We start from the raw sequence: 22,972 nt of genomic DNA on the forward strand, positions 1-22,972 counted from the left end.
TCCAAATCACCTACTGATGTCAAATTTTATAGCCGCTTTGCTCGTATGCGGGGGTTTGAGCAAAAACTTTTTGTCTTTTTTTCTTTTTTTTTCGGATCAGACGGTTCTCAGCTTTCAACCTGCGCACTCGTGCAGCCGGGACTTCATTGTATATGCGGATTTAAAAATGCACTCTACTCTCAAGGTTCGAAATAGATTTTAAACTCGAGAATTTCCGACCGCCAATTAGCGTCGGAATTTCGACCTCCATGCACAATACTGCAAGGTCTCAAACGTACAGTTTATATTTGTATTATTTTGTACAGTTTATATTTGTATCCATATTTTTATTTCTTTTGCGATTTAAGATTCGGCCGATGCATTTATCGGCGTGAATCATTGTATTTATAATTTAACTACACCGAAAAGGGTGAAAAACCTCGAAACGGCGAGTTTCCAAAAAGCGGTGTGACTCAGGCTTGAAATGAAATTTACCGTTCCGTTTGAATGCGTATTTTTTTTAAGAATCGAACAATTCCTCCAAATATCAAGAATGAATCATTTCTGCATTACAGCGATAATCACTAAACTAAAAGTAATCGATGCATCGATTAATCGAGTCCAAAAACATAATCGAACACGACTGCATTAAATCGGGAGAAATTAATCAGTTAATCGATTACTTCGAATTTTTTTTAAAACCTTGCATTTGAAACCAAAATTTCGTAAATTTCAGTACCTAGTCTTAAAAGCGGAAATGTTTTCTGATAATAATTTACAGTTTCATTCAAAATATTTTTCAATTTCAGGTGAAAATATTCGTTTATCTTTCACTTATTACATAAAAATAGGTACTTAGTAAGATAATAATAATAATTGATATTTAAATCACATGGGAATTTAAAAAAAAAAAAAAAAATAAAAAAAACTCGACCGCGAGGAAAAATAATTGAGTCGATTAATCGGGAAAAAATAATCAATTTAATCGATAACCCATTATTTTTGGTCATTCTTACCACATTATGACCCGATATATGTATAGATAATGGAGTTATTTTACGAAAGGATGTTAAGAACGAAACAGCAGCTGATCTAATTCCCGACGACAACCGTCTTCTTTGACTCTATTTATCTATATATATATATATATATATATATATATATATATTACAACCAGGACACACGGCATCTGACAGATCCTGACTTTTACATGATTATATTAGAAAAGAGGAGCCAACGAAAGCGATAAGCAGTGAACAGTGAAGTGAACTCTTACGAGAAATTCTGATTCTCCAAAGAATCTTGATTCTCGGTTTTGAATGAGACTGTATTAGTCATAAACCGCTACGTGTAACGAGAGGATAAAATAATAATTAATTATTATATGTACGTTAAAGCGGTGTAAAAATATTACAGGCTAAGGTTCCGAATGCAGAACGCGCGAAGTAACGAAAATAAGGGCGAAAAAGTGTAAGAGAAGAAAATTAACGTGAGTGATGGCAAGGCAGTGTCGGTGGTTTAAAAATAAGCCAACTCGTATTACTTAAAAAGCATATTCGCGGCCGCTGCAGCAAAACCCAGAGAACTTTATAAAGCTCGTCGGTCTAATGACATCCTCGTAACGTCTACTCCAAAACTGAAATGTAAGTACGTAGGGGAGGGTGGACACGACAGCCCCCTGAAAAACTTGACCCAAAATTTTTTTCTCTTTTACCATTTTCAGAGGGGCCCGTCGTGCCTGAGAAAAAAATTCTTTTTTAGAATTATGATAAAATTTTGGTGAATTTGATCAAAGTATATATGGAACCAAACGAAATTAATTTTATGGTAAAAAGCCGCGCAAAGTAATAATCCATCGTGCTCCACCCTCTTCTACCTAACGCCTGCACTTTCTATTAGTTAACTTATATATGCGACTCTGATTGATAACGAACGGGATTGCGAGGACGTGTTTGTTGTGACAGAAGCAAGCCGTACGAGCCAATAAATTCCCGCCACCACGTTTCGCTGTGACAAAAAGAAAAAAAAAAAAAAAAAAACGTTTTTAAAAATACCGTTGCAGCGACAATCAAACGGCACTTTTACTTACCGCACACGGTGTCAATTGTGTGCAAGTAAAATAGGAGACGCTTGTTTTATTTTGAGAAAACGAGAGAGAATTAAAAAAGAAAAAAAGAGAAAATTATCAAGGAGCTTGGTTATTGGCATCTGAAAATCGATAGCTTTTACTATTTCTATCAAGAAATGTACGAACATTGAGTATTTGTCTTTATAAGATCTAATCTCAATTACGAAATAACTAGAAAATACTGGAATTATAAACAAAAATCTTGGGAATGTCAATGTTTCGTTTCAAATTGCTTTGAAAAATTGTTAAAACTCTGTGAATTTCGTTCGATTTCACTCTGTACGATGGCTCATTTTTATTGAGCAGACTACGTACATACGTAATAATTTCAGCAAGGTGACTGGAGCACTTTTGTTTATCACGTTAGCGTATTTGAAAATTTAATTTTCAAACATTGTACCGATATATTGATTAATGATCAAAATATTGCGATATTGAATCGCCTGATGAAGAACAAAGAGAATCTGTTTCCGTAAGCGTGTAGAAAATAGTCTTCTGAGTAAAATGAGCCACCCGCGAGGGAATTATTCACTTGTTCAAATCACGAACCATTTTGGAAAGCGTTCACTTTAAAATCGCTTAAAGTCAGTTGAAATCATTGCAATCGCCTATCTAACGAATTCATAAGATTTTCAAAAACTTCAAGTGCTTCGAATAATAAAGCATCGATAACTATAAGCTTTTCATTACAATTCCCGTATACTTTTAACATTTTACTATATTTTCAAACCGATCTTCGCAGTTTTCGATTAAAATAATTCGATAAATACTCAACGTACGATTTTCTCTTATCAAAATTAATGAATCCTATTTATTTTTAGCCAATCAAACTCCTTGAGTGTTCGAGCAAAAAATTCAAATTAAAAGTATACGTATAATTTTTCTCTGTGACAAAAATCCCCATTCCGCGAGTATATATATATATATATATATATATATATATATATATATATATATATATACAATATACATATATATAGATATACATGCATACAATATTTTGCGATTCGTCTGGGCATGAAAAAAAAAGTGAAAAAAAAAAACGAAAATGGTACCAAAAACTTTTAGAGAAGAAATAATAATAAGTAGAAAAAAAAAAAAAAAAAAAAAAAACAGTTTCATAAAAGCAAAAAACACGAACCGAAAGACAAAGATCCGCGCGCTGCAGAGCGTCGGCAAACGACGTTGTTACGATATAAATATTCAAGATGGGTTTCTCTTTCTCCTGCGCCTCCCGCCTCGCTCGGTTGTCGCCATCTCTCTCTTTCTCTCTCTCTCTCTCCCGAGGGAAGATTCCCGCTTTCCTCCGAGTAGTAAGCGGGCGCCGTGGGGGCATCCTTAGGACGAGAAAGAGAGAGAGATATTGTGTGTGTGAGAGAGAGAGAGAGCGCGAGAGATTGCGAGAGGGGGAGGGGAGGGTGGGGATATAGTGGGTGGGGACAACTGACAGCTCGGATAAAAGAAACCCTCCGCTGGCATTCGGCGTGGCATGAAAGAGGGAAAAAGAGGAATCGGCAGTGGGGGAAGAGGATGGTGGGAAAAGGGATGGCGGGGGCGGGGGAGGGGGAGGGGCGGGGTTACCTCTGACATTCTGAGCATCCACGCTCTCTCGGTTAGTCAGCAGACAGAAGTCATCCCCCGTGTCGTCCGCATCGCGCGGATCTAGTCTCACGTGTCGCAAATGTATTATTAATGATAATAATAATAATAACAACAACAATAGTAATAATAATATACGTTATTGACTGTGTGGCATATAAATTCGTGAGAATTGAAGAGATTTATAAAAAAGTCCAAGCTCCGAGGCGCAAGTGTTTTTTTTTTTATTCTGTAAGCTTGAATCTCTTCTTATATTATATCGGTATGATTAAATTTATTATACCATTCGATAATTAACGTTAAGTGAGTAAAACACGCGTAAATAATTGGCAACAAGGATGTTTTGAGAATCTCTAAGAATACGAATTGGTGAGAGTAAAAAACGGCTCCGTGCCGATGTGCTATAGAGGAAGACAATAAACGGGATATACAAAAAACAAAGATAAACAAACAAATAAACTAACTAACAAAACGACAAGGGAAAGGATATTTTTTGTTTCAACTCGAGAAAAGCTAGCCAAAGCAAATCAAAATGCAGGCTCAGCCGGTTACCCTGCAGAGTCAGTTTCGGCCACAGGGAATCTACAACCACCAGCTCGGGGGCGGTTCCGGTATACCTCACAGCGCCGGAAGCAGCGCGAGCAACTCGCCGGATCATTACAACGAGAGGTTTTCGCCACCGACGCACCTGATGGACCTCAGCAACGCTCCGGAGCACCGAGTGCTTCCGGGATTTCATTCCCACCCTCAGATCTATCAGCAGCATCCTTACATAGTCTACGAGTTCCAGGACCAACAGCAAAAGATGCAGTCTTACGAGAGGGAAGCTCTTCACGCCCACGGCGAGTACGAAAGGCGGCTCGACGATCATTCGCCCGGATTTTTATCCGACCACAGCCACACCAGCAGGGACAACGAGCCCAGCTTCTACCTGACGCCGTCACCGCAGATGTACTCCTCGGGCGAGGAGATGACCTCGGCACCAACGGCGACGACCTACGTCGGTCACCAGGCCGAGTACAAGCCCGAGCCGACGGAGTACAAGCCTGAACTTGCCAAGTATAAGCCGGAGCCGACGGAGGTAAAGCCGGACATCGTCGCCACGGGATCGCCGGATGTTCAGCAAGGGTTCTTCGAGGGGGGGAGACCGCCGGCTACCGTTGCGAAGCGGAAGCGGAAGCTCAGCATCGACAACTGCAGCGAGTCCGACGGGGACTCCCAGTCCTCCGGAGGAAAGCTTAAGGTGCGCAGGAAGAGCGGCGCTACCGTCGAAGAGATACAGAACCAGAGGGTGATGGCCAACCACAGGGAGAGACAGCGGACCCAGAACCTCAATGAGGCCTTCGCCTCCCTTAGGCAGATCATACCCACAATGCCCAGCGACAAGCTTAGCAAGATTCAGACCCTGAAGCTCGCCACGCGATACATCGACTTCCTTTATCAAGTGCTTCACTGCAGCGCCGAGAATCGGGAGGGACTCGAGGACAACGGTTAGTCGACGAGTTGTTACGTATACCTGTTATTTAAACCTGGAAGGATCGTCGTCTGGAGTGAAGCTGATACGTAGAAGTTTCAAAATTCGTCCAAAGACCGATCCTCCCAGGTTTCGACCACCACCCCTCTTCGTTCTTTCACGATACCCGCTTCTTCTCGGAGAAGATGGTAGGTAGGAGCAGACGTCATATTTACACGAGTCGCCGGTCTGCTTGCTGCTTGTTTAGAGTATAAAGTAATTAAACAGACCCCCGTGCAGACGAGTATTCATCTCGTCTTGCGTATAATGTAGATGCATTTTTCTTCTCACGCGCGTCTTTTACATCCTGTTTCAAGTTCGTCTCGCTGTAACGAACAAGCAACTACGGTGATGGAGTTTGCGAGAACACCTCGAGGGTGAATTCGATCTTTAAATCATCGCGGCCGCTGTTTTACGCGCATTTCTTCTGAGTTACGAACTACCAAAAGTCACGAAAGTCACGCTACCTGCCATCGGGCAACAAGTCTTACTCAATCATCCACCCCCTCATCCTCCTTCAGGACCAAGATGAACAGTAGCTATCTCACTCGGCACCCTTAGACTCTCGACATGTTCGAACGAGCCGCAAACAGCCGACGTCTCATCCTCACGGGCTGGACGGAAAACAGGGACATAACTTAGTTGCGTGACTAATGACATCGAGACGTTAACCGGCCGATGACCGTTTTAATGATCGCATAAAATCGCGAGTTATATATCCACCTCGAGGTTACTTTCACGGCATTACAATCTCGAAGAATTTTCTTAGCGTATTGATTTTTTTTTTTTTTTTTTCTTTCTTTCTTTCCTTAGATTTTTATCACTCTTTTCGCTTCTTTCAGGAGAACGGAGTCCCGGAAAAATTGTACTCGGGGCCAGGAAGATCAGCGCCTCTTTGTCGCGAAATTATACCGCACAGGACAAATTGACGACCGCGTTTAATATGTGGAGAATGGAGGGTGACTTGAACTTTAATCTGTAAAATCATCGTCCTTCTCGATGTGCGTGTTAATCCGGATTACTCTGGGAGCCAATTATTGTGATGTCTTCGAGGCGTTTCCTCTATGCTGCTGCTGCTGCAATCGTCCCGGTAATATTTACTTTTTAGATTAAGATTAAGGTATAGTTGAAGGATTGTTTTGTTTTTTTTTCTTCTTTTCACTTTAAGGATTAATTCAAGTGCCACTGTATGCAGATATTAGATTATTTATACATTTACGCAATTCCTTGTAAACTCATCCACGCGGCAAACTGCGAAACAACCATTTTTTGTTATATGTTGGTACATAATATCTATTTGCATTTGTGTATCTTGGCGTGGATGCAAAGCCTTTCTTCTTCACCGCGTAACTGTCTCATTTCGTGATCTCGTTGAAATCTTAAGAATTGTGAAGAGGCTTGTACTCTATACCGTGACAAAAAAAGTGCCGAGAACATGCGCGAATTCGCAAGAATTTAGAATTCAGGAAATTAATAGAAAGTGACGCGAGTGACGTCGAGAGACTATTTAAGATATCTGAGAAAAGTTTATTCCTAATTTTCGCTGGATCGAAAATTAACGAAATAATTACGTGCTGGATGAGCGAGGTCGATTTTCTCGGCAAAAATTTCGCCGTTTTTCACCTGGATAAATTTTTCCTCGCAATTAACCAAACGCTTGTTAAAAATTACGACGAAGAACCGGAAATAGACGTCAGTTGCTAGCGAAGATGTGCAGCCGCAGCAGCAGCAGCAGCAGCAGCGACACGGATATAACGATATTTCCGCTATTCTGCAACGAATAAAACTTAAGACACACACACACACACACACATGTTTTAAACAGTTAGGCATTAACCGTAAATAATTTATGTTTCCTGCCGGTTGTGATGATGCTGCTGGTGCTGGTCTATTAGACACTTTGCAGCCGTCGAGAAATCGTCGTAACTTCGTTGACTAACACGCGATATACATTTGAATACTGTTAGCTTGTGCATAAACTGCGTGATGCGGCGTATCTGCAGGTTATTAGCAAAGTGTCCGTCACCGAAAAGACACGTTTCTTCCTTGAACCGCACGCATCGCCCTCCTTCGATTTATAAATCCGGATTGGGATTTCCACTAACCGCTGCAGGGAAATAGAAAACGAATTAGATTCGAGACATCCGGGAAGTCGATTTTCACCGACATCGGAGCCATTAAAGTCTCTTCGTTCCATTATCGACGGGTCTTATCATATTAAAAATTGTACAAATCAGACGCTTCTAATCCGAGTATTTTTGAGAAAAATTTACTCTCCTATTTCCGATCTACGCACATCAGTGTTCCATATTGTACTAAGATTAAGTACAACTGTCTTTCGTTCTTAAAACAGTTCGTGTCAATAAAAAAAAAAAAAAAATCATTCGTTTCACCCCGCGTGAATTATCAGTGCCGAAATTGATCGTCGAGACGTGTAAACTAGAAAATTACGACAATATAGTGTCTCAACATCTCGGGCAGTTTGATTTTCCACTCGCAGCTTTTAAATTCATGCCTGTCAGAAAAACATTGCACGAACGATTCACTCTCAAGTGAGCTTGAATTATACGTGGAAAAAAAATCTTCCAAGACAGCCAAGTGCTTGGAAATGAAAAGTGGCTTATCTTTGTCGAGCATAACTCGCAAGTGCGGCACATCTCATACCTGCCTACCGCAAGCACGCCCTCGATTCTCGGGGTTGAATTTTCCTCGTAGCTCTCCTACCTCTTCATTCAACTTTTCGTCACACTCGAGAAAGCCGCTGCGCGGCACTTAACCACCTCAAACAAACACACGAGGTGCACGTCATTTGCACAACAAATTTATCTCCCTTATACATATGTATATATTTATATATACTTCTACGTACGTATGTACATACGTATAACCAACGCAAAGAGACAGTGTTTTTACTCTGTAAAAATGGTGGATCGATGAAAACGACGGAGATTAAACAGGGTGGCCACACACCTGAAAAATCTGGAAAACCTGAAATTGTCAGGAAATTTTTTATATCGTCATGGAAAGAACTGAAAACATCAATTTTTTTCATCACGGGAATTAGAAATGATTTTTGGAGGTAACAAGTTTACCGTTGTTTTCGCCGAGCAAAAGAAATTTACTTAAACAGATTTTTTTTTCTCTTCGTGCATCATATTTTTCTTCAATTTGAATCCAATTTGAACGGAATTATATAGAGTTAACAAACCGAACGATTCAGGTTTCAGTGACTTACCAGAACTGGCAAAATGTCGGGTTTAGAAAACCAGGTTTTAGGTCGTGGAAAATTTGGAAATGCGATGTAATTTGTATAGAAAAAATTTCTGGTCACCCTGTTGAACATTGACGTCGGATTTTGGCGCCCCGAGAAGCAAGGAAAACCTATACCTTAGTCTATATTCTACGTAGCGTAAAATAAAGCGAAGTGTGGAAAAAGAAAAGTCCGAGTATCGTATCTCGGCGCCCATCGGCCGCATCACCGAGGCAATGAGAGACACATTCCGGTTACAATATTATATTTTCCCAAGCCTGCAAGCACGCGCAGTGCGAGTTTGAGCTTTTAAAAGCGTCTTTCCTGGTAAAGATGCTGCGAAGTATAAGGAGCTGGTGCAGCCAGAGAATCCTCGTCGTGCATCGCAGTAGGTATTCGTGTTTGGGTAATCGGAACGCATAGCTCATCTCGTACACGAAACCAGCAGCTCTTTTCCTTTCCTTTCCTCTCCTCTCCTCTCCTCTCCTCTCCTCTTGGCGCTCTCGCTGCCGTGGTAACCATAACCGTGTGAATATTTCAGAAGGGAGTTAGTTATTTTAAGCCAACCAAAGCAAACTTTCCCGACCGTTAAAACTATGCACGACTATGCAGTTCTCGCTTTCGACGGGTTAATGATTTTTAACGCTAATGGATTTCACCCCCGCGATTCGACTCGACTTTATTATAGGTACTCGCGTCTCTCGCGCTATATTATAACCATCGGTAAATAAAACGATCGCAAATACACAGATCGTACTTGGAAAATATCGCGAGGAAAATTTTCATCATGGAAAAGTTATCAGAGAATCTCACAATAATTGTAAATTAGGTATATACGTAACGATCCTCAGCTAGGATGAACTTCAAGTCAATTCAATTCACAATACAAACAAGGGGTAAAATATTGGCTTTTACAATCAAATTTTCGTTAGATTGAATTTTGCTGATGAACTGATCTATCATATCGCTTAATTCACACGTAACATCGAATAATGCCTCAGGGTAAAAGTTGAAACCATTTTTTCTGCTTCCCAATATTTCCAAATTCCGTTTCGTTTTTTTTTTCTATCAGACGCCGAATATCCGATTATATTTTCAAACATCACCCTCAATGTTTTACGATATAATTTTCCCGCGCAGTTTCATGGAATATAACGAATATAATGAAGAGAAGAAGAAAAAAAAAACCACAAACTGCAAAAAAAAAAGGTTGCAAATCGATTCATCCCTTTCCGTCTACCCCCTCGATATAAATCTGACTTATTCTTCTAAATTTTTTTCTTATCTGGATCCTTCCTATAAACGGTACACAGCGGCGTAATGGCGGCGATAAATCTCTTTGCATTCAATTAAAAAAGACACCTCGGTTTCGGTCGTTCTTCTCCCGCAGCATGGCAGCAGCAGAAGCAACAGCAGATAGTAGCAGGAGCTAACTTATTGTATCGTTATACACCGAAACGGCTGCATCGTATGGGGATGATGGGTGGGCGGGGGGGGGGGGGGGGGGGGAGACTTCTTGTAACGTTGCTGCTACAGCATCAGCTACAGCATCAGCAGCAGTATAAGCAGCTAGCGGTGATATAAAAACAAACGACAAGGCTATAGAATTTCGTTCAGTCCATGCATCTCCTCCGTTCTCGTGGATGCTGCAGCATTCAGCTGCGAAAGTTGTTATACCGTCTGTAATTATCGCGTCTATGGTTTAACCGAGCTTTTTATTTCATATTAATTTCTTCTTCTTCTTTTTCTTCTTCTTATATTCTAAATCAATGTCTTATTTTTCAAAATCGTTTCTCACTGCGATAATAAAATAAATGCGCGTTCATCGGACACCCCGTATAATATATATGTACAAGTGATACTAGATGCGGGGTGCTGGTAAAAAAATTCGAAAAGACGGGGACAGCTGTCGCGTCGTGGGGGATGAGATGCTGCTGCTCCTGCGGGATCTGCATGGTGCTTCAGACGCTCCAGGGATCACTCGACTTTTACCTAAAACGCGCGCGGGAATTGTTGACGTTGCGCAGTTCTACACGCTGTTTAAATATACATGGTTGTTTTTATTTCTGTTTTTTTTTCTTCTGATTTTTACCTTTTTTTTTTCTTTCTTTTTTCATCTCTTCTCTATTTTTCTTTCACTCAATATATTTCTCGGAGACCGAAGGAGCGTAAAGTTACTTGCTTATACTCTCGTTGACCCATCGACGTTAATGCGAACACCGGACGATGTGTACTGCCCGATTTATCCTACACACCTACCTCCGGGAAGCGAAAACCCGCAAATCAAATGCCCGTTAAGTGTTGCCAGTGTTGTAACACGTCGGGCCGAATTCCTCGTGCCAAAAACGTTAAATTCAATTTATGACACTTCGGCGTGACGGCCAACCTGCAAATGCATTTAGTGTCATTTATGTACACTGAGTACGTGGCGCAATTTTCATAAACGCGGACTTTTATCGGTTGAGATTTTTCATCAGCCTCGACTTGGACTCAAAATGAATATCAGGCTAACGATTAATACTGTCCGAATAATTCTACGAGTTTTTTTTCTTCTTTTTTTTTTTATTAGTTTCAGATAATTAACCAACCGTTTAACACTTGAAAACGTCCAAAAAGTGCCTGAAATTATTTCACTCTCTAATTGCGAAGGTGTATATGTATATAGTTTATCTAGTTGTCTATATTATACGCACATTTTTCATATAGTTTGTGCGTTAATCAAGCCACGATTTTGTCAAGTCTCTCTTTTGTATATTGTTTATAAATGTATGATAATAATCGTTTTGTATTTATGAGAAGTGTATACTTTATTTTTCATTTGTATATATATGACAAGTATGAATAGCGTATTCGTAAATTTTTAGGTATACGTATAGTACAGTTATTACATGTAAGATTACATTATAGGATAAGATTTGTATAGAGATTCAGAAATGGTTCTCCTAGTCCTGTAAGTTTTTACGAGCCGCATATCCCATTTAGGTTTAAGTTAAAATACGTTTAGAATTTAGAATAGACCGTAAGATGTATAAAGATGAAATTTCAAGTGCTATGTGAAAAAATCGGCAGACCTAAAGTGTCGTCGTTAAATTTCAGTGCCTTTTTTTATCCAAGCCTTGGCCATACAGCTAAAATACCAAATACCACATAGTATATAGAAGTGAAGTTATAAATATATGAGAGAACAAGTTTAGATTCTATATAATATTGTACAGTGAAATTTTGAGGCTAGCTTATTCATATTTTGTCGCCATCGTTGTTACTGTTTTGTCTGTATATATTATGCCATAAATAATTATATATATATATATACACACACATAGTTTAGCCGATAGGTTTTCAGAATATTTATATACAAATAGTTGTACGATATTTTATATTCAACAGTAAATACATCGACGACAATCATTCGGTATGCCTATTCTGCAGAGGCCGGATAATGCAATAATTTATTAACAACGAACTGCATGTGCGTGTGTGTGTGTGTGGGTGTGAAAAAACAGCAACAAAAAATTATCGAATGCAGCTGAATGCAGGATATTCATTCTCAAAGCTCGCCAAGTAAATTATATCTTGCTGTGCCTTTATAATTGATGATCATCATTTTTACAATTTATAAACTATTAAGTCTAGGATATAAAGTTAGCTTTTCATTCCTCTGTTATTGCTATCATGCAGCTTTTGTTAGCACGTTATACAGGATACGTGGTATATTACGTTTATATTATTATATATATTGTACAGTATTTTTATATTAAAAAGAAATAGTCGATATAATAAAGAAATCGGAGAATATTGTATAATTTTGCATAACCATTTCGTTTCTCATTTGTGCTCCAGTATATTAATTGTACTGATAATTTAAAAAAACTGTAACTAATTGCTCAATCGACGCCCTAGATCGACGCAGATTTTCCCGAAAACGTAAGTCGCCACACAAGCGGAAACTACGAATCGTAGAAATTAACGAGAAACCTGTGCAGTGCAGTGTCTGTTTCATTGGCTCAATAAAACTGACCGACTAGACTTGACGCACGCCTTCCTTACTCCCTCGGCTAATGGATCGCCGTGGGTTAGTGCAAATATTATCGCTAGCAGACGTTACAAGCTCCGCCTCACCGCAGTTCACGAATCGTTTCATTCGTGAGAGCTTTTACATCATTTGATTCGTTATCGACCAATCGGAAGAGCCGGAACCTGGTTGCAAAGATCTTAACCGCTAAAGTTCTGACTTCCGATAGCGGGACGCGAGCGGAAGGAAAAAAAAATTTATGTCTGTAGCCAATTTACGGTATAATTTTTTTCGCTCACGTTTAACGACAGAAATAATTTTTTTAATTTTTTATTATTGTGATTCCATTGCGGTTCTGCTTGACGTGTCTCTCAGGGTTCGTCGACGTTTTTTCGGATCCATCGAACGAACTGCGCTGCAGGATAAAACGGAATTGCAGCAAAGAGTAGATTTCTTTCCTTAAATTTGAAACACGTTTTAAACTTTGTTGAAGAGACAACGGTAAGTTTAAATTATCGATACCTGATACCCAGAATTATACCTGATTTTTCATTTCCGTTCAGTACTTTTTCAATTATTTGAATAACAAAATTCCAGAAAATGTAATAAAAATAATGATATCTTGAGAACGAAGAGAACGTCCAGTCCAACGCAACACAAGTACCTACAGTGACACAAAGCTTCATCCCAATCAACTTATATAGTTGTGAGCCATCGTCAGCTGTCTAAGTGTGAAAGGTGGTTGCCACTAAACGTTCGTTTCTAAAAGTACCTTATATATGTATATAGTAACCGGCGCTTGGGTAGAATCGGAGTTGGCAGTTACTCGCTGTCCCGCAAATCAGGCGTACTTTTGTCTTCCGGAAGTCAATAACTCATATTCTTTCACTGTAACGATCCGCGTCTGTTGAACGTTTCTGGCATCGTGACAGAATCACTTCGTTCAACGCTTTGTCCTGCTAATGCACAAGTAGCACAGTGTCCAATATCGGTTATGAAAAGGCAGATAATTGACACGGTCTGTGTCATAAAAAAATCCATGTAAATTAAATTATCCCCGAAATTTCAAACAATCAATCATCCATGCGGGGTTCCTTTTTCAAAATACTTTCTTCAATCATCAAATTCGTGCATTTCGTGATGACTACTAAAATTCGGTGAGAAATTTGTTGCTGCTGTATCGAATATACCGTTTCCGAAATTGGTAAAAAAAAAAATGATCGTGTTTATAATAAGATCTTCGGACATCCAGCTTCGTGATTGTGAGTCGAGTGCGACGAGGGAGAAGTTGAAGCCTGTATACGTTGTATAACGCAGCGCTTTGCGAGGGGATCCCGCCTCGGTTTTAATTCGTATAAACGAAAGAATCCTTGAGCCGTCTGTCACCCGGGTCCGTTTGCGCGGGGCGCGCCGCGATACGTCTATGTTTAGATTAGCCGGTTTCTCAGATTCCCGTAACTGCCACCGACAAGACGAACGGACCGATCTCCGAGCTGGGGAGTACGTTTTAACTCCGTTTTACGATCGCGGCTTGCCTCCGGACCGACTATCGTTCTTATACTTTTCAACGATTTAACTCCAGGCTGCTCTGCAAGTAGGTCTGTAAAAATTCGGCCCACCCGAGGTTCTCCACCCTTCTCCATTGAATGGATTTTCATGGTGTTCACTCTTTGGCCAACCGAATATGAGCCGAAGGAATCTGAAAATATCGTCCGATTTTTTCGTATGCATGAGGGATGAGGTTTCTGTCTCTCGTTGCCAAAGAAGAAAAGAATTTTGTAAATTTTCTTTGTCTTTTTTATACTGCAACTCGCCTATTAAACATCGGAGATTTACGTCGAGAGGAGAATGTTTGACATATGTTTAATTTATTAGTAAAATAAAGCTGAACGATTAAAAGTATAGCTATAAATTTAAGTCACGAGATCTAAAACTCGCTGTTTTGAACGCGCGCCATGATTCTCGTGACGTCATTGTTCGGTATTAGTATGTAATTAAGTTAGGTTAGGTATCGCACCGAACAGTAACGTCATGAGAATTATGGCGCGCAAATCGATATTAGTAGTTAGGTTAGGAGAAGTATCGTACCAAACAGTGACGTCATGAAGATTATGGCGCGCAAATCGATATTAGTAGTTAAGTTAGGTTAGGTATTAGGATAGGCGCGCAAGTAAAGACAGTTTCAAACCCCTCTGACTTTACAATCGGTGGTAAATTTTACGCACGTCCTGTAACAACTGTGTTAGATTTTTTTTTAGTTTTTATTAAGTAACCGAGCTATCGACCGAAAGGATAGGAATTGAGACGTGAATTTCGAGAAGAATAATCGCTGCTCGAAACGCAACGTGTTGCATGCTCGCCTTTTCGGCAATCCAAGGGTGTTTAGGGGACGATTCCAAATACGAGATCGTAAAATCGCGCTCAAGTTATTTCGCGACGACGACAAGACGCGTGTGTAGAATTGCGGTGCGTACATTATACTGCAAATTCTACATACGATGAGTCGGAGGAGCTGCGGGATGCAGGCGGTTTTACTGCACAACGAAAAGGAGATGAACGAGGCAATAAACAAGTGTCGAGGACTACGGTGATGCCGCAAAGACGGATTACAGAGACGTGGAGGCATCGCCGGTTGAATTTTTCTGCTGGTTGGATCGTTTATCCCGCGCAGTTTTTTTACCGTATCTTCGACGATAGATTTTTGCGCACTGCATCCGCTCTGGTCAAAATGATTGAGCGAATTTCCATTTTCTATAAATTTTCAGAGGAATCGTGACATTTTGTACAATTTTACAGAATAGTAAGTAGGCATAGTTCCTCATAAAAACTTGTAGATTTTTTTTTCACTGAAAAAAATCCAAGGAACTATACAATTTTTGAAGAAAATTAACAATTCTTCATGAAAAACTGTCCATACTTACAGTTATGTACGAAATATTTCGAATTCCTCCAATTGTTGTAAAAATTTGTTGTAGTAGAAATTTTCACCAAGTATTGATGATTTTAATACACCCGTCTCGAGTAAATAATCGCTTGATTCTCTTACCTCAACCCTTGCCGTACCTAATTATGTACCCTGAATTTTCAAGGGTCTCTTTACCCGCGAGCATATGCGATTATAATTACGCGACAGGGGTCGCGGTGTTTTGACTGTTCGACGTTAGCCCGACAAATTTAACCCGTCATATTTAGAGCCGATTCGATGATATTTATCCCTCGGGAATAGCGGCCGTTACGTCCCGTAAACCACGCTGAGTTACGCGGTGCAAGAACACGGCCTTCCATCTCGGCAAGGCTCACCTAAACCCAACCGAAGGCATATTCCTGAGCTATACGTTGCTATACAGACTCTCGTTGCACATGAGGTTCCACTTATACCAGGAAGATAGAAATAGATACGGCGACTGAATTTCTTTTTTCTTTCATACTTTCTTTTTGTTACACCGCCTATCGGTTTATATGCGAGGAAACAAATTTCAACCTCGGGTTTGAGGTACGATGGCGTTGTGTACATAAGGATATAATAGCTACAGTCGCTTATAGACCGTCGACCACTTTCCAAACATCGTGCATAGCTTAACCACTGTCACACGGTCTGAAGGAACTTGATTTTTCACGTCACGGAGTGCACAATTAACAAATCTTGTTAACCTAAATAAGACTGCCTGGGTAACAGACTATAGTATTTCAGTCTACAATTATGGCGACGTCAGGCTTACTCCTAAAGAGCGTCTAATTACACTGTATATACATAAAAACTCCAGTTACAGTAGAAGTTCTAATGTGGAGATAAAAGCGTACGTTAACGAACATTTCACCTACTTACCGTGTTACGTTTTTTCCACGCTCATTGATCGCGGGTTTCTATTGCTATGATACCTCATAATTATTCACTGTCATTTTTCCTGGACTGAAACTCGTCGACTGACGCATCGTTCGGATGGCCCCTCTGACAGGACTGCAGGAGGAAATGAAGAATGCGATTTATTGAGGAAAGAGTCCTGGCCGATGTATCCCAAGGCGGAGAAGAAGGACTCGAAAGGGCTTTCGGGGTCGGCGAAGGGAGCTCGTTAAGTCGCGTAATGAGGTCCTCCCCTCGCTTAATTATCTTGAGCATTGGCTGGCAAGGACGGAGGCAGCACACAACCTTCCTCGCGGCAACGAGAGACTACCGAAACGTCGAAAAGCTTCTGTGTGATCTCTGTATACCCTCGTGCGTGTGCACCTAGATCACAGGACGGTGTAAAGTCGAGGAGACGGTGTTCCAAGCGGAAGGCCAGACCAGGAAGCAAGATGTAAAACGATTCCTCGAACTATTCGGACGACTGATGACTTTTTAAATTGGTTTCCCGAACTCCCGCCGGATCATATCCGGGCCGGCGCAAATATCGTCAAAGTCACCGCTTTTTAATCACGTATGTTACCCTCGGCCCCTGCAGGATATCTTCACTTCCAGGGAATTTAAACTATACTGACTCTCGCCGCGCGAAGCTGAAACTAACTTTTCCGAGATTTTGAATATTCGAAGTCAATTGAATTCTATCAAAGAAAAGGCCGTTGCTTGAAATTTGGAATAGATCGATTCGACTTTTGCCTATTATTCACGCCGCAGATGCCGCAAGGATGAAAATTATTGTCAACCCTCAAGTTCGAAGTTAACGACGTGTGATAAAGTTAACCGAAAATTATCAATGTGCGTGTGAGCCTTCGACGGAACATCTAGCGTGGTGTATTTGAGATACTTTTAAGGACACGTGCATCTTATTTGCGCAGGATCTGAGCCGAGACGGGACCAGGACGGGGTGGGATCTCCTGCATCTCCCCGATGTCCTGGCGCCTTACGGATGATGAATATCAGGGGCGTGTTGGGTTAGGCTGCGGAGGAAGGTGGCGAGATTCCACCCCTAAAACCCACTTCCTTGTTGTTTCTCGAAGGAATAAATTGCTGTTTGCTTCTTCTGACGAAACCGCACATTGATCATTAATATACGGAATGATCGATGTTAAATTGCCGGATATTTCACAAAGCTTGACGTGGATTGCAAAGTAGCTGTGATAATAAATTTCAGAATTAAACGGACATCAGAAGAAACCATTTTATTCCCTTAAATCCATGCGCATTTCTCGCGATTCACTTCCTTGTTATTTCAAAGTGCTCATAATTACAGTTGACTACAAATCTGGAGGATGTTTAGTTAGATTTCGTCGGTTTACGAATCAGCTGCGTAGAGGAAAATCGGGCCTGCTGAGTTGCCTGGGATACGTAAATCATCGTGGCCTTTGCTCTGTTTAGTTAAAAATATTCGCATTCAAAAACTTTGGTGTTGGTGAATTTCACAGAAAATCGCCATGTACAATGTTTAGGATTTCAGATTTAAGGAATACCTGAGCTATAAGCATTTTCAACTTCATTGTAGAAGTAATTTGAGGACAAATACTCTCCCGTTGTAAGCTGCCTTCGAGTTTTCAATGACAATTCAGCTGCTCGGTTTAGGTGAGCGAACAGTTTTTTTTCCGCCACGTGTATATATACATCATCGACTTTGAGCTCGTCGAGTTTACTCGACGCATCCTTCCTCCCGGGCGGTTTTAGACAATGCGGCATTCAAAGGAAATCTAACATTTACAACGGTTGGTAAACCTCCGCTCACTTGTGTAAGAGAAATAATCGCGAATCACTATTTATATTAGCAAATTTCCGACTTGTACGCTGGCACGACAGAACGTCAGAATTATGTCACGGTTCGATATAGTTGTGCATTAAATTTTGAGACCTTTCGCAGGATCAATTATTTTGAACGAGTTTCTACCACATCGTTTTCAAACTCCGTGCGAATTGACCGGCAAACGCAGAATCCGTGACAAGAAAATAGGGAAGAAAACGAATGTCAGATTTGGGAGGATTCCCGCCAAACTGACAGCGGCAAAAGTAGTTCTTCCGATCAACACCATCGACGCCACCGTCTGACACAGCTGACAACTAGATTCACCGTGATTTACGGGTTGCATACAAAGCGGCGTATGCTTGAGCGCAATGGAAGATGAGGTTTGAATACGAAGGAATTTCTTTTTTAAGCAAATAATGTATTTTACAGTGTGTGTTACGGGAGTAACATACATCGTATTTACATCATGTATATAATATAAGGTAATTAAAATATTTCCCATTTACAAATAAATCCAAAATGTACATACAATATTTAACAACGATACTCCAACGCGCAGTCATCGCGTTGAATACCGAAAACCATACAGCGTTACGTTTGGAGTTCGCTAATTATGGGAAGAGTTGGAAATTATCATTTCGTTAGCACATTTGTCAAATATACAAGTGTACCTATGTGCTTATCGCAGGATTGCCAAGGTAAACGTGTGACGTATGTACGTCGGTAACGGGCGCGAATTTGGAATCTAATTAAATTTAGTTTTTGTTCGAAGCATCGTTACAACTTGTAGATATCGACAAAGTTGCTTGGGTAACTATTCAACAACGATTAAAAAATGAGTTAATTCTGAAAATATTATATTGAGAAGCAGATTTCTTATGCTTAGCAATCCCTCTGATAAAAAGATTGAAAATACCAATAGAAGTGACGTTATCTCCATGTTGTTTATTCGTCTACTTTACATTCGATTTTAAAATACGGAAGTACCACGTGTTGTCTTCGTAACATCATAGCGTACTTTTAATAGAAATCCATATTTTAAGTTCGAATTACTTTGATGAACCACTAAGTATTTCATATTTACATTAAAACGTTCAACGCTTTCTCATTTATATTCAAATTGAATCCAAGGTTTGACGGATATACCAAAATCGTTTTATTAGAAATACGATAAAAGAAATGGCGAAAAATATCGACACATCGATGCAATGTAATAATGTTAACATTTGCTACGAATAAAACGTGGCTTTCAATCTATTTCAACAAATACTGTGTCAACAGCATGTTACACATTTAGTATTGATCCTGCGAATCAAATATGATAATACGTTTAGCTACTAGTTATCATTTTTTTCGCAATACGCCTACCGTTTTGCAACATAATATCAATGCGTCGATATTTCAACTGAACCTATACACCGTTAACGATAACTGTGAAGCAAGAATTATTTTCCATTAACCACAGTCACACTAAAATTTACATGTATCTATTGTTTATAGGAATCATCATTACACATGAATTTTTTCCGGCACGATCGCAGAAGTGCTAGCGTTAATTTAAACATAAATTGTTCAGAAATAAATTCTGACAAGAAGCATAAAAACATGTCTGTGTTATATATGCTACCGTTAAACCCAATTATTTTTACTTATATTCAACTCAATAACGTAGTCTAATACGTAATATCACAATTGTGCATTGTGAATGCTCTTTTTTAAATTTTGTGCCAAATTCGTGCCTCAAGTTTTTGTGACGAATATTGCATTTTAATTAACAAATCTGAAAATAAGCCCTGCCAATTGACGATCATCCGACGTATCGATGAAAACATGTCATTCGCGATTCTCGAACGTGCCTAAAAAAGTCATACAGCGTTTAGTTATGCTTACCTATTTATTATTAATCATATTTCGCTTTTAAGTTATTTAAAAAAGTCTTCGATCGAAATGTTTTTTTTTTCATAATAAAAATTAACGTCAAGTTAATTTCAATCACAGAAACTAATTGAATTCATACTGAGTTCGTATTTGATAGGGATGAGATACGAGGCAGAAACGTGCCTGTTTTCTAGTAAAGATGTTTATGCTTGCAAATAAAACGTATGTTTGAAATATTAGTGAAAGCGGCATTTTGTTTAATTCGATAACATAAACTGCCTGCATCGATCGGGGATTATACATATAATACATATCGACATGCAGATGATGATTGAATTAAATGGCTAATTGGTCGAGCAACATACACGCTTAATTCCAGACTTGGTTGTGTAATTACTTTTCCATAGTTGAAGAAATGCAAAAGTTCTTCAAGCATCCTATTTCATGAATGGAAAACGTGAAATAAATACAAAAATTTGCTCGAATTCGTGGGTAATATTGTACTTAATTAAAATCAATAACAAGGTAAAAGGAATTCTATAAATTTTTAGAAATATATTTTATCATATTACTACTGTTTTGCAATTTAGAATCTGCATATTCAACGATAATTATAATACAAACACTAAATAACACATGAACATTGAATCACACAATTGTTCAAAAGAAAATATATAGAGGAAAAATGGAAATGCATGTGTTTGAGTGGAGAATGCGAGTAATTCACTCAACAATTTGATTATGAACTTGGTTAGATTAGACAAAATAGTCAATCTCAGTATCAAAACATGATCATTGTTTCATCCAAATCCGTGTTCAGGACAAAAGAACTATCATCTACGTCTGCTCGACCAGTCGCTAGATATCAGATCTTTCGAAGCTCCTAGTGTGTTTGTATAACAGATATACGAACACCATTCTTAGGTTTTCAGTAGAATAGAACATTATATGTCTATGATATAACTAGAATTAATTTACTCGGTAGCGATGCTTCTCAAAACATACTTCACAGTATAGGCAAAAGCGGCGAAACCTATGATAACAATAAGGTTAGTGAGGGCACTATGAAGCGGACTCTGTTCTCTCTGAAACTGATCTCTAATTAACGAAGATACTTCAGATGCTGTCGACTGATGCCTTGCCTGCTTTTCCAGTTCTTTGCGGCGCTCCAACTCTGCTTTTATAGCCTATCAAGTGAAATCATTGTATATGTGTATACAGTTTGCGGCATAGTGAGTAACCGAATCTTAAAAATTCATTAAACAAAGAGATAATCGACTTACCGATACTGTGTCTGGGAATAATTCGCAAAATATACTATCCTTGAGGTTGTACTCAAGGCTCTGCGATGCCAACAGTCTTTTTTCATAGTCTGGTGTCTCTATGCTGCCCAAAGTTGGGCTCTTTTCAATCTGTACGAAAACCATATGCATATTTAAAAAATTTTCCAATATCACAATACTTTTAATACATTTAAAACATTCTACATTTTGCCTAAAGCCAACAATAAGAAGAATATAAAGTTTTCCTTTCGTTGTGAAGTATTTGACATTTTTTGAAACAACATTGGTAAAATGTTTTGCACAAAATATGCAATTTCAATGTGAAATACTAGTACATAGGAAATATACTATGCAGCTCAATTTTTTTTAGAGAATACTGAATCCTTTTTACCATGAAGCTAAGGAGGCCGGTAAGAATGGTGGAAACACTCCACGCCGGGTTCCATGTGTCTGGATGAAAGTCAGATATGGATAGACAAAGCCGTGTATTTACTTTGAATCTGCCGTTTGGTGTGGTCATGTATATACTAGGTGGTTTGAAAGGAAACTCCCTTGGAAATACGAGCTTTCCGTGATAAAATCCACCCTCGTAAGGTGTACTTTCCGGACCGTTGACGACATAATGCCTGTAAGTAGATAAGTGAATATACAAGTCAATTTGCTCGTCGTATACTTGCGGCCTGGTTCAACGCTATACGTTCAAACCTTTACGCAGACGTAGGAGCAAAGTAATATTATCTTTGTTACCATTCTAAGATATTTGAAGGAACGGGTTCAGCGACGACGTACGGCACCGGGTCCTTTTTCAGTCTCAAATAGTCTTGCTTTAATCTAGCAGTAGCAGTGTTTGGCTTTCTATTCATTATTACCATATATATGTAAACTAGGCTGGGTTGATCGGAACTACTGTTAAGGAGAACTTCACTGTTTTCACACTTATATTCACGAATAAGTATTAATTATTTTTCACATTAGGCTCAGTTGTTTTTTGCGAGCCACATTACCGCCATATAATTAATTACATGTATACATATAACGTGATAACCTATTTTCGGAGAGGAGTCAGACGTCAGTTTTGACGATAAAAAAAACCACGTCAACGTTGTAAAGGTTAACTGGAAGTTGTGCGTTGGGAAAGTACGACTTAAGGATACACTCGTGGAGCCTTGATAATCCCTGGCTAAATACGGGGCGAATATTATTGCGATTGTTAGGAATCAGGAAACACAACGAATGAAAAAATATCTTCCGACTTTGACTATTATCTTAACTTTGACAACCAACAGTTTTTACGGCACACAAACATATGATGGAAGACCCGTATACCGGAAGTGAAACAATCCAACATCCCGTGTAGTTTACTTGTGCGCTACACGCATGACCATTAACTTCGAGTCTTAACGCTCAGGCGCACCTTCGTCATTCGAATCGCAAATACCAGAAGTCGGTTAGCTTCAATTCTTTTTTTATGCGTGTCCTTGCACGTCGCAAAGTGTATCATCGGTAGACTGAACAGATTTTGCCACGCAAGTTTATCTTTATATCGCTCCCACCGCGGATGTATGTACACGTGAACTAGGAAGTATGATAAGCATCTCGCGTCAACATAGAACTATGACAAAAAATTAATCACAGAGTTTATCCTTGGGTTTTTCAGAAATAAT

The 22,972-nt window shown here is 39.4% G+C and overlaps 2 protein-coding genes across 2 annotated transcripts; one reads left to right on the plus strand and one right to left on the minus strand.

The window, feature by feature from the left end:
- The first annotated feature begins 4,227 nt into the window (after positions 1–4,227).
- LOC124409728 lies at positions 4,228–6,260 on the plus strand. The gene is made up of 2 exons (XM_046887525.1): positions 4,228–5,196; positions 6,062–6,260. Exons 1-2 carry the CDS (start codon positions 4,239–4,241, stop codon positions 6,199–6,201), a joined length of 1,098 nt encoding a protein of 365 aa, XP_046743481.1. The 5' UTR covers positions 4,228–4,238; the 3' UTR covers positions 6,202–6,260.
- A 13,851-nt stretch (positions 6,261–20,111) lies between these two features.
- LOC124408838 (ubiquitin-conjugating enzyme E2 J2) lies at positions 20,112–22,664 on the minus strand. The gene is made up of 4 exons (XM_046886081.1): positions 22,056–22,664; positions 21,700–21,934; positions 21,309–21,437; positions 20,112–21,212 (listed from the first exon to the last, which is right to left on the minus strand). Exons 1-4 carry the CDS (start codon positions 22,178–22,180, stop codon positions 21,000–21,002), a joined length of 702 nt encoding a protein of 233 aa, XP_046742037.1. The 5' UTR covers positions 22,181–22,664; the 3' UTR covers positions 20,112–20,999.
- Between the last annotated feature and the right edge of the window lie 308 nt (positions 22,665–22,972).

Source organism: Diprion similis, chromosome 8 (assembly GCF_021155765.1).
Source record: "Diprion similis isolate iyDipSimi1 chromosome 8, iyDipSimi1.1, whole genome shotgun sequence".
Lineage (NCBI taxonomy): Eukaryota > Metazoa > Arthropoda > Insecta > Hymenoptera > Diprionidae > Diprion > Diprion similis.